This window comes from Sus scrofa, chromosome 2 (genome assembly GCF_054392235.1).
Source record: "Sus scrofa isolate SSC_HxYL_T2T_F1_AM1 chromosome 2, Sscrofa_HxYL_maternal_Yorkshire_Landrace_v2.0, whole genome shotgun sequence".
NCBI classification, from domain to species: domain Eukaryota; kingdom Metazoa; phylum Chordata; class Mammalia; order Artiodactyla; family Suidae; genus Sus; species Sus scrofa.
In genome coordinates, this window is record NC_139384.1 from 5,985,915 (window position 1) to 5,998,384 (window position 12,470).

At 48.3% G+C, this 12,470-nt stretch overlaps 1 protein-coding gene across 1 annotated transcript; it reads left to right on the forward strand.

Moving 5' to 3' along the window:
* Positions 1-897: 897 nt before the first annotated feature.
* MRPL11 (mitochondrial ribosomal protein L11) lies at positions 898-3,712 on the forward strand. Its single transcript, XM_003122488.7, has 5 exons — positions 898-1,110; positions 1,476-1,571; positions 2,022-2,115; positions 2,201-2,360; positions 3,478-3,712. Exons 1-5 carry the CDS (start codon positions 988-990, stop codon positions 3,581-3,583), a joined length of 579 nt encoding a protein of 192 aa, XP_003122536.1. The 5' UTR covers positions 898-987; the 3' UTR covers positions 3,584-3,712.
* Positions 3,713-12,470: the final 8,758 nt, after the last annotated feature.

The window sequence follows — 12,470 nt, forward strand, 5'->3', positions numbered from 1 at the left end:
CAGCCACAGCGACACGGGATATGAGCCACGTCTTCAACCTACACCATGGCTCATGGCAACGCCAGATCCTTAGCCCACAGAGAAAGCCAGGGATTGAACCCGCATCCTCATGGATCCTAGTCGGGTTCGTTAACTACTGAGCCATGAAAGGAACTCCTGTTCCTTCAATTTCTGATATACATAAAATGACCCAGTCCTACATATATAAACATTCTTTTTTTTTTTTTAATTCTATTTTCCACCATGTTCTAACCTAAGAGACTGGACACAGTTCCCTGTGCTGTAAAGCAGTATCCCATCATTATCTGTTCTAAACAGCTTGCATCCACCAACCCAACCCCCCCCCCCCCCCCCCCCCCCCGGCAATCACAAGTCCACTCTCTATAATTCCCATTTTACAGAGGAGGAAACTGAGCATAAATAACTTGGTCAAGTTCACAGCCAAGCAAGAGAAGCAAGCAGGCAATTTGCTTCCAAGTCCATACTCTTAATATTTCTTTTCAACAGCAGGTGAAGACACGGGCTCATAAAATGAAGAAATTCCCTCGCCTGAAAAAGGAGCTCTAGGTTATTTTCAAACCCAGAGATTATCTCCGTGTCCAGCAGATGGCGCTCCAGGACACGCCACTCTGTGGGGTTTTCCTAAGAGGGCAAAACTACCATACCCATAAGACAGGGCGGCGGCTGAGGGCCTCTTTTCGCTTAGGTGTCTGAAGCAGTGCCTGTGTGCTCTCCAGGAGGAACGTGCGTATCCGAGCCATTCGGGTCCTTCCTCAATTTAAGATGGCACGTTAAAGGTTTTTCCCGCTTCATCTCATTCCCTTTGTCATTAGTGGGAGAGCGGAAGGACGGAATCAACGCTACTTGTTGGCTTCATTTGTCCTATCCTAGTGTGAGGACCCTTGACCTTTAACCCAAGCTGGCGGCGCCCGGAGCCTTCGCTCTTGCCGTGGACCTGCGATGAATTAAGGCCAGGAACTCCGCACCATGTCGAAGCTCAGCCGGGCCACTCGGGCCCTCAAGAAGCCCGAGGCCAGCGGCATGATCCGGGCCATCGTGCGGGCAGGCCAGGCCAGGCCCGGACCCCCACTCGGCCCCATCCTGGGTCAGGTGCAGCCGCGGCGGGAACCTGGAGTGGGAGGCCAGGGTCGGGTGGCCGCTAGTACGCGCGTGGAGGGTGCGGGCTGGAGCCAGGGCGGCCTCGGTTTAGAACATGGATCTGCTTGTCCACACGCAGTATGGCTTTGGGTTGGTCACAGAGCTTCTTCAGTCCTTCCTCGACGAGCTGTTGTGAGCCTAGACAGACGTGGAAGCATACAGATCACCTGGCACAGAAAATGCTCGTTGAATCTGGGTAGAGAAAAAAGGATGGGAACTTAGAGAAGTGAAGACGGAGGAGAGAACGGACAGAGAGCCTCCTGGGTGGTAGGAAGCTTCCCTGCGCCCCCACGCTAACCCCTGTGCCTCCGTCACAGCGAGGCGTTTCCATCAACCAGTTCTGTAAGGAGTTCAACGAAAAGACAAAGGACATCAAAGAAGGCATTCCTCTGCCCACCAAGATTTTTGTGAAGGTGCGGAGTTGGGACGCTGACCCCCAGTTTCCTTCTCATTCTCCCTCTTCTCCCCAGGTCCTGAAGCTGGTCGCTTGGGGTTGCTACTCTGCTTCTAACTTGGGGCACGTGTCATCCTGTTCCTGGGCCCCACTGTCCCCATTTACACGGTGGAGACTAGTCCGTATCTTTCCGGAGCCCCCCATCTACTGCCATATTGCAGATCTTAACTTTGCCCCTCCAGCTTGCTGGGGCTTCCAGAGCAGAGTTGGGTCTGGAAGAGAGGTGACAGGGATGTTTATGGCAGGTGAATTTTTCTGTGGTTTTGTGGTCAGTTAAATGGGCATCATAGGAAGGTGATTTGGGGAAAAGGAGGGACAGGAAGTTAAAAGTTCCCCAGGCAGAGGCAGCAGGGGTGGGGTGGGGGGGGAGAGAGAAAGAAGTAGTCTCATATTTCTTTTGTCTGTGAAGCCCGACAGGACATTTGAAATCAAAATTGGTCAACCCACTGTTTCCTACTTCCTGAAGGCTGCTGCCGGGATTGAGAAGGGGGCGCGGCACACAGGTAAGGGGCAGGGTGGGCATGGGGATTCTGCAGGCTCTGGAAGGAAGCAGTGACCTCTGAAGAACAGCTTGTTCTTTCCTCCCAGGAAAAGAGGTGGCAGGCCTGGTGACACTGAAGCACGTGTACGAGATCGCCCGCGTCAAAGCTCAGGATGACGCCTTCGCCCTGCAGGACGTGCCGCTGTCCTCTGTTGTTCGCTCCATCATTGGCTCTGCCCGTTCCCTGGGCATTCGTGTGGTGAAAGAGTGAGTGTCCAGGGGAGGGTCTGGAAAGTTCTTGACCCTGGGACAAAGATGAGGACCCACTGAGTGGGAGAGTCAGCTCCTGACTTAAGAGAGCTTAGATTCTTGGGAGTGCAGGGCCTCATTCACTGGAATGTATTTATTAAATATTCGTCAGATATTGTCCTGGACATTGGGTGCAGCTGGGAAGGAGGTAGCCATGCTGGGTCTGGCTTCTAAGGAGCTCACAGCCCAGAGATGGAGGCGAATTCATAAAAGGAGAATTATATTGTTGGATGGTCGGTGTGGCTAAAAGGAACTACAGGTGTCTTGAGTACAGGGATTAGGGTTCCTGATTTTGCCTGGTGTGTCAGTGAAAGCTTTGCAGAGTCCTTGACATCTAAGTAGAGCCCTGGGAAGCGAGGTCAAGGAGTGGGGGCAAGCATTCCAAGAAGTGGAAAAAATGTAAGGTGGAAGAGAGAGACGCAAAGAAGTTCGGTGTGACCCGGGTGTGTGCTACTAGAGGCGGAGTGGGAAATAGTATGAAGAGGGGATGCAGACAGGGACCAGTGTGTTCTTGAATTCAGACTTGACCCCAAGGCCAGGAGGGGTCCCCTCATGGGGCTTCCGATGACCTCAGGAATTGTTTTTTTTGAAGTGAGGTGTCAGGTGGGAGAGCATCCGGCGTGGACAGCAGAGGCAGCACCCAGCCCTTCGCTGGCCTCTTGCTGCTGGTGTTTCCCAAGAGGAGTGGGGTTAAGCATGGGACAGGGATGGACTTGACTTTGCTCAGGTCTTCACTTGTACAGAGGTGAGTGCATGTGATCCCTGCTCTAAGAGAGACATACAGGCACCAGCTAACGACCTCTTTGTACAGAATCTTTGGGGCACAGAGGAAAAGTGGGTTAATTTGGCCTGGGATGTAGCCGAGGTCTCGGAGGTTGAGTAGGGCTTCAAGAAGGGAATAATAGGCAGAGGCGATGGGGGGGTGGCATTCCTGGCGGAGGAAACAGATGGGCAGAGCCCTGGAGGCTGGGGAGTCCAGCGGGGGAGGAGGGGTTCTGAGAAGGTGCCGTGGGCACCTGTGAGCCCCCCACCAGTGCCAGGCCCTCACGTAGCGTCTGTTTTTCTGTACCCGCAGCCTCAGCTCAGAAGAGCTGGCAGCTTTCCAGAAGGAGCGCGCCCTGTTCCTGGCTGCTCAGAGAGAGGCAGATTTGGCAGCCCAGGCAGAAGCTGCCAAGAAGTGACCCCCGACCCCCATCCTCCAGGCGTTTGAAGGGAGCTAGTTGTTGTATTTTTCTGACTTTAAATTACATATTTTTATAGGCATGGCTGTATCACAGGATCAAACCTGAATAAATGTCATTTGTCACTCACTCTCAGTTTCTGCTCTGGGACCCCAGGGAAAGGGACCTGTACTGATAGCAGCCACCATGAACAGACTTTAGGTACCCTAGGAAGGAGGGGTCTTTCTTGCTGCTTCTTAGATGTGTGATCAGAGGTTCATCCAAGCAGAACAACTTGCCCAGGCTCTGAATTGGCAGAGAGAGGAGAAAATCCTGTGTTTTCCCCCAGGGAGGAGCAAATGGGCGGTGTGTGTGTGGGGGGGGCATGGAAGATGGGCTTGGGTGTCCAGAGGCAGCAGAAGTTTCTGCTTTCATCAGAAATACTTCTTATCTCTTAGGGACTTGCCACCTCAACAGAAACAGATCCACTTAGGGACTTCAGGTCATAGGGTTACTACATGGAATGCTCTGGATCCTAAGGGCTACGTCAGGGCCCTCTGTTAAGCAGACCCTGGCTCTGGGTCAGGTGTTACCTGAACATGAATGTGAACTGGGGGGTTTATGGCTGCAGACCCTCGGAAGAAGCATAGCATCAGTAGGTACCTGCCCACGGTGGGAGAAGCCTTCTTGAAGTCCTGGCCTCTTGTTTTCCCTTTAATCATAACATCCAGGACTCTTGTCCTCTCATCGAAGAGCGGAGACGAGAGAGAAACGGGATTCACGCTGACCAAGCATCTGTTAGGTGCTAGGCACTGTTTTACAATAAGAAGATTTGGAAAGCGTAGAAAATACCTGCAAGAAAATAAAAGTCTTGTGTGATCCCCCCACTCAGAAGAGACTTTTTTTTTTTAAAGGGCTGCACCCACAAATTAGGGAAGTTCCCAGGCTAGGGGTTGAATTGGAGCTACAGCTGCCGGCCTGCACCACAGTCAGAGTAACGCCAGATCTGAGCGATGTCTTTAGCTTATACCACAACTTATACTGCAACGCCAGATCCTTAACCCACTGAGTGAGGCAAGGTCTTCATGCATTCTAGTCCTGTTTGTTGCTGCTGTGCCACAACGGGAACTCTAAGACTTTTGCCGGTATTTTACTGTATATTTTTTCTGCTTTTTTCCTGTGCGTGTGTGTTTATATATAACGCTTTAAGAAAACCAACAAGGAGTTCCCATTGTGGCTCAGCAGTAACAAACCCAACTAGTATCCAAGAGGATGCAGGTATGGTCCCCTGCCCTGCTCAGTGGGTTAAGGATCTGGCATTGCCATGAGCTGTGGTGTAGGTTACAGATGTGGCTCAGATCCTGAGTTGCTGTGGCTGTGGCCTAGGCCGGCAGCTGTAGCTCCAATTTGACCCCTAGCCTGGGAACTTGCCGTGGGCGTGGCCCTAAAAGCAAAGAAAAAGAAAAAAACAAATTCAGGTCATACTACAGATAGTGTTTTATTCTGCTTTTACTTATAACTTGGCAACATTTTTTCATTATTATCTTCCTAAAACAATTTTTGAAGACTGCTTAGTACTCTGTCTTACCATTATTTGTTTAACCAAGTCCTCCCCTGTTGGGTACTTTGTCGTTTGCATTTAAAAAGAAAATTCACACAAGTTCGTGTTGAACATGATTCGGCCCTCTGCTTCAGATTCTCCCCAAGCCGCAATCAGTGTGTCAGCTGGGGCTGTGGTCTCATCTGACGCTTGACACTTTCAAACGCATGTGGTTGTTGGCAGCATTTAGTTCTTTCTGAGCAGTTGGGCTGAGGACCTCAGTTTCTTGCTGGTTGTCAGTTGGAGGCCACCCTTTCTTTCTCCCTGGCTGTGTAGCCTTGGGCAAGTTACTTAACTACTCTGTGCCTTAGATCCCTCATCTATAACATAGAGAACGTAGTGCATATCTCCAAAGGTTGCAGAAATAAGTACATATATGGTCATTTAATTTATGACAAAGGAGTTGAGAATGTATAATGGTGAAAGGACAGTCCCTTCAGTAAAATGTATTGGGAACTTTCTTTTTTTTTTTTAATTTATTTTTTTCTTTTTCTTTCTTCTTTTTTTTTTTTTTTTTTTTTTTTTTTTTTTTTTTTTTTTTTTTTTTTTGCCATTTCTTGGGCCACTCCTGCGGCATATGGAGGTTCCCAGGCTAGGGGTCAAATTGGAGCTGTAGCCACTGGCCTACACCAGAGCCACAGCAACCTGGGATCCGAGCTGTGTCTGCAACCCACACCACAGCTCACGGCAAAGCCAGATCCCCAACCCACTGACCAAGGCCAGGGATCGAACCCGCAACCTCATGGTTCCTAGTCGGATTCGTTAACCACTGAGCCATGACGGGAACTCCAGTAAAATGTATTGGGAAGGGTGGATGGACACATACAAAGAATGAAACTGGACCAAACTTACACAAGCTCCTCCAACCCCCCCCCCCCCCGCCGCCACCAAACTAACTCAAAATGGATTAAAGACTTGAATGTAAGACCTGAAACCATAAAACTCGTAGAAGAAAACAGGCTTCTTGATGTTGGTCTTGGCAAAGATGTGTTTTGTTTTGCTTTTTCCCCCAAAAGCAAAGGCAATAAAAGCAAAAAAAGTGGGATTACATCAAACTAAAAAGTTTCAACACAGAAAAGCAAACCATCAACAAAATGAGAAGGCAATCTACTGAATAGGAGAAAAAAATATATAAATCCTGTATCTGATAAGGGATTAATATCCAAATTATATAAAGGACTCAATAGCAAAAAAACAAAACAAAACCAAAAAACCACACAGGAACGGTTCTTCCCTCTCTGGAATTTTAGTTCATCTAGTTCTTGTTTGTACAGCTCTATGATGTCTTTTGCAATGTGGATTTCACAATCAATGTGTCTCTAGTTTTCACAATGTAACAGTGTATGATACACTATCACACCTATGTAACCTGTGCTGTAATAATTATACTCCATATGCAGTATACGCCAACAATTTTTTCTCCGAATACTGATTTTTTTTTTGTCTTTTGTCCTTTTAAGGCCATGCCCATGGCATGTGGAGGTTCCCAGGCTAGGGGTCTAATCGGAGCTACAGCTGCCAGCCTATACCAGAGCCAGAGCAATGCCAGATCCAAGCCTCGTCTGTGACCTACACCACAGCTCACAGCAATGCCAGATCCTTAACCCACTGAGTGAGGCCAGGGATTGAACCCGCAATCTCATGGTTCCTAGTTGGGTTCGTTTCCACTGTGCCGCCACGGGAACTCCCTGAGTACTGATTTTTAATTATATGTGTTCATTATATCAATCGGGTGATTTTATTTTCTTCAAGTGCTTAGATATGTGAAATAGAAAACCACATTTTGGATTATGTACTTTGGCTCAAACTTGGCCTAGTATAGATTATAGTGCTTGGGCTATGTTAAAATACCCAGATCACAGGCAGTTGGTTTTCAGACAATGTACAAATAAGCCACTCAACATATTGTCTTATACTTTTTTGCCGAAAACCCCACCTTAATGTGGCTGTAGGTCTTGGTGGTCCTTCCAATTTTCCATTTCGAATTGAGTGTTGAAATTTCAGTTTTCATCTTTTTTATTTCTAGGTTCTATTGGTTCTTTTTCAAGTCTGCTTTACCACTTATCATTTCATGTTCCCTGTAGATGTTCTTTGCAATTTATTTTTTTAAACATGAAAAAATATAGTCGTTTTAAAATCAGTGGCTGACTATTCCAATACAGGTACCGTGTATGTCTCTTGTTGCTAGTTCTTGCTCATACTGTCTTGCTTCCTTGTGTGTCTGGTACTCTTTGATTGGATCCTACCCAATGCCTGTGACACATTCTTTATGGAAGCTTCTTGAGGCCTGAGATGGAGAGGTTTTCAATTAGATCTGCCAGCACCTGATGACATTGCAAAAGTCCTGACATTCGTCTCATCCCACTCTAAATAGTAACCCTTAACCCGGTTACTAAAGTCAGAAACACAAGACTCCTCTCTTTTCCTCATCCCTACTTTACACACAGTAGCCAATCATGTTGATTCTCAGAGAATTCTGAATCCAGTCTCTTGCCTCCATCTGTGCCCGGGGAAAGCTCCCAACCTCTCCTGCCTGGACCACCGCAGAAGCCTAGCTGGTCTCTCAACTTCCGCTCCTGCCTTCTCCTATCCATTCTCTATACCCTGTCAGAGGGATGGCTTCAACATGGGAATCAAATCATGCCGTGCCCTTGCTTAAATCCCCTCAAAGAATTCCTCTTGTACGTGAAATCAAATCTAAGTTTCTTAGGGTATAAAGCCCTGAGTAATATTTTCTCTGCAAGCACTCCTCTTGCTGACCCTTATCCATGCACACTGACTGCCTTGCTAGTCCTTGAAAAGCTCCAAGGCTTTCCCATTTAAATACCTCTACCTTTGCTTTCCTTTGGACTGGGACATCCTCATCCCTGTCTCTCCTCTGAGGTCTCGGCTCATTGCTACCTCCTAAGGGCTTCCGGACACCCTATTCGAAGTGAGGACACTCCGAACCAGAGCTGTGGTTCTGTCCCTCATGTTGCACATACTGTATGCTCCTTCGAGAGTGTTGATTGACTTTTTGTTCTGTCTCCTCACAGCTAATATAAGCTCTTTGAGCCTAGGGACCTTGTCTGTTTTGTTCACTGCTGCATTCCAGCACTCGGAACATTTCCTGGCACATGTATGTACTGCAAACATTTACCGCATTCAAAAAACAAAAAACAAACCAACAAAAAAACAAACCTGAAAACAAAAACACGGAGTTCCCATCGTGGTGCAGTGGAAACGGATCCGACTAGGAACCGTGAGGTTGCGGGTTCAAGCCCTGGCTTCGCTCAGTGGGTTGAAGATCCAGCATTGCCATGGACTGTGGTGTATGTCACAGATGCGGCTCAGATCTGATATTGCTATGGCTGTGGTGTAGGCTGGCAGCTGTAGCTCTGATTGGACCCCTGGCCTGGGAACTTCCATATGCTGCAGGTGCAGCCCTAACAGCAAACAAACAAACGAAAACAAGGCTGGAGCTCCCACCTTGACATAGGAGTAAGAATTCCACTGCAGCAACTCTAGTCACTGGAGGCACAGGTACCATCCTGGGCCCAGCACAGTGGGTTAAAGATCAGACATGGCCACAGCTGTGGTGTAGGTCGCAGCTGCAGCTCAGATTCAATCCCTGTCCCAGGAACTTTCATATGCCATGGGTGTGGTCAAAAATAAGGAAATAAGGCTTCAGAGGCGACACTTGAGGTCAATTTTTAGGACACCAAAACTTGAACCCATTCTCCTACATTCTGCTCCCAGGGAAGAGTTTGGTATTGGTGGGAAGGGAAATAGCTGAGGGTCAGGTATGGCTCCTGCAGTGGCTCTGAGAGAGCCGTCCAACAAGTCCCCTCCTCTCCCCTGGCCTCAGTTTGTCCATCTGTTCCAAGCTGGGACATTCTGAGCCAGGGAGACTTGCCAGCAAGTGGAACCAAAGCAGGTACTTCTCTGTCCAGCAGGTGGAGCCATTGGCTCTTCCAATTGTTCTTTTCTCCCCGCTGGACCGAGCTGCGGGATTTCTGGTTCTGAGTATTGGGATGACTTTTCACCAAAACACACACTCTGCTATCACCTACCACCATCACCCCCAAATACTAGCAAGCTGTTTCTTTTTTTCTCATGTATCCTTTATTTTTAAAATGTTCAATTTATTTAGTTTAGTTTTTTTTTTTTTTTCCTTTTTTGGCTGCCCTGTGGCATATGTAATTCCTGGGGCCAGGGATCATATCCCAGCTGCAGTCATAACCTAAGCTGCAGCTGCAGCAATGCCAGATCTTTAACCCACTGTGCAGGGCTGGGTATCGAACCTGCATCTCAGGGCTCCCAAGACACCACTGATCCCACTGTGCCATAGCGGGAACTCCTAGTTTTAGTTTTTAAAGAAACTTAATTTCAGGAAACTTCAGATATCCAGCAATGTTGGTGAAGGAAGTAGAGTTTAATATACTCCATATCTATTATTTCCTCTATTATTAACGTGGTACCGTCACATGGTATATTTGTCACAGGTAATGAGCAAGTATTGGTACATTATTATTAACTGAAGCCCACGCATTGTTCAGATTTCCATAGTTTTTTTTTTTTTTGTCTTTTTGCCATTTTCTTGGGCCGCTCTCACGGCGTATGGAGGTTCCCAGGCTAGGGGTCAAATCGGAGCTATAGCCACCAGCCTACACCAGAGCCACAGCAACGCTGGATCCGAGCCGCGTCTGCAACCTACACCACAGCTCACGGCAACGCCGGATTGTTAACCCACTGAGCAAGGCCAGGGATCAAACCCGCAACCTCATGGTTCCTAGTCGGGTTCATTAACCACTGCGCCACGACGGGAACTCCTGTTTTTTTGTTTTTTGTTTTTTAATGGCTGCACCTGAGCATGTGGAGTTTCCCAGGCCAGGGACAGAATCTGAGCCGCAGCTGTGACCTGCACCACAGCCGTGGCAATCCTGGATCCCTTAACCCACTGCACAAGACTGGGGATCAAACTCTTGCCTCTGCAGTGACCCGAGTTGCTGCAGTCAGATTCTTAACCCACCGTGCCACAGCGGGAACTCCTCCCTAGGTTTTAGCCTATGTCCTTTTTCCGTTCCAGGATCCTAGCCTGAACACATTATATTTTGTCATCAGGTTTCCTTAGGCTCCTCTTGCCGCTCCTGTTCTCAGACTTCTGTTGTTTTTGATGAGCTCCAGGGAGGTTTTTTAGATGAGACTCCAATATGTGTCTTGAGCCTATGGTCACTTCAGTTTCGTGGCTGAGAGATACAACCTTTTATGCTCTGGGGAACTTAGGAACAACATTTTTGTGGTAGAAATTGGTGACGTTCTGCTCAAATCCTTAGGTTGACTTCTGAAGTTGTCCTCTCAATAAAATATTTATAGTGTGCTTGCTGTGTGTCCGGCCCTGTGCTCTGCACCAGCGAGGGGCAGAGCTGAGACAGACTCTTCTTGGGGCTTACAGGCCAGTTCTTTTGTTTAAGTTGGAGAACAGACATACGGGAAGGCAGAGGGGCAAGTCTGAGCCTTCCTGTTTCACCCAAGGATGAGTCCAAGGCTGAAAAGGGATGACGGGTCCCTGGAATATCTTCCTTACCAGAGGACCTCAGAAGGGCCTGCCCCAGAGCTGAAGGATTTTGAACGTTAGGTGGTTTAAGCTATTCTCAGGGTTGTGCTTTCAGCGCCTGGAATCCAGCCTACGTATTTCACTGGGTGGGGGGCAGACCAGGGCCTGGAGCTTCCTTCCCCTCCTTGAGAAATTTGTTGTAAGCCTTGGCAGTCACCACTGCCTTCTTTTTTTTCCTTTTTCTTTTTTCTTCCTTCCTTCCTTCCTTCCTTCCTCTCTCTCTCTCTCTCTCTCTCTCTCTCTCTCTTTCTCTTTCATTTGCTTTTTAGGGCTGCAGATGTGGCATATGGAAGTTCCCAAGCTAGGGGTCAAATCGGAGCTACAGCTGCCAGCCTACACCACAACCACAGCAACACAGGATCTGAGCCACATCTGCGACCCACACCACAGCTCACAGCAATGCCAGATCCCTGACCCAATGCGAGAGGCCAAGGATGGAATTCGCATCCTCATGGATACTAGTCAGATTTGTTTCCGCTGCACCACATAGGGAACCCCCACTGTTGCCTTCTAATAGCACCTTTGGGAGGTCAGTACCATTTTTCTCAGCCCCATTTTACCTGTACAGAAACTGAAGCTCGGATTCCACTCAGCAAATGGTTGGTAGAGGTGGAATTTAAATCCAGGTTTTTCTGTCTCCGAATTTTCACTTCTGCCCCCGCCATCCCCTGTGGTTGTTGGCCTTCAAGCTTTGAGGCTGACAGTGTTTTTGGAAATAAAGATTTCTCTTGACCCACTAAGTTGTATTCTGCTCAGAAGGATGAGATCTGCTCTAGTTTGCAGGCCTGGAGGGGCAGAGGGCTCTGCTGCAGCCCACACCTGCCCTTCTCAGGTAATCTGGGCTGGGATGATTTGATGTGATGGTTCACAGGCCTGGGGTTGGAGAGGACAGGCCAGGGCTTGGATGCGGATAATGTGGGTTATTGTCAACCTGCTCCTCTCACTAACTCTGGGGCACGTCACCATTTACTTGTGATCTTCCTTCTTCATCAGTGACACGCTGCTCACACACCTGTCCAGGGACTTTGTTGCAGTGAAGTGATATAAAAATGTTTGCAGGCTGAAAGCCCCATGCAGCGATAGCAGAGATGGTTATCATTTCCGATGAGAAGATCCAGGGCCCCAGATGGAATTTGCTTGCTTGTAAGGCCAGGTTGAAGAAAGAAACTCATGTCCTGGAGTTCCTGCTGTGGTGCGGTGGAAGCGAATCTGACTAGCATCCATGAGGACACAGGTTCGATCCCTGGCCTTGCTGAGTGGGTTAAGGATCTGGTATTGCCGTGAGCTGTGGTGTAAGTCACAGACATGGCTCTGATGCTGAGTGGCTGTGCCTTGGCCTAGGCCAGCAGCTGTAGCTCCGATTAGACCCCTCACCCGAGAACCTCCGTATGCTGCGAGTGCGGCCCTCAAAAAAAAAAAAAAAAAAAAAAAAAAAAAAAAAAAGACAGAAACTTATGTCCTGAAACTTCAAACTCATGTCCAGGAAAATGCCAAGCTGAATCCTCTCTCTCTCCCCAGGACCTTCTGCTCCATCCCACACTGGAAGTTCTGCAAGCTCAGAGCAGAGAGGAGACCCCAGTAGCATTGATGCCAAAGTGTCACAAAGCCAAGATGTAGCATCTGTTTCAGCTCCAAACTCTCAGCTTCTAGCACAGAGTGTGTCACATACCAAACACTCTGGTGTTGAGTGAATGAAGAAATGCCAGGCTGTC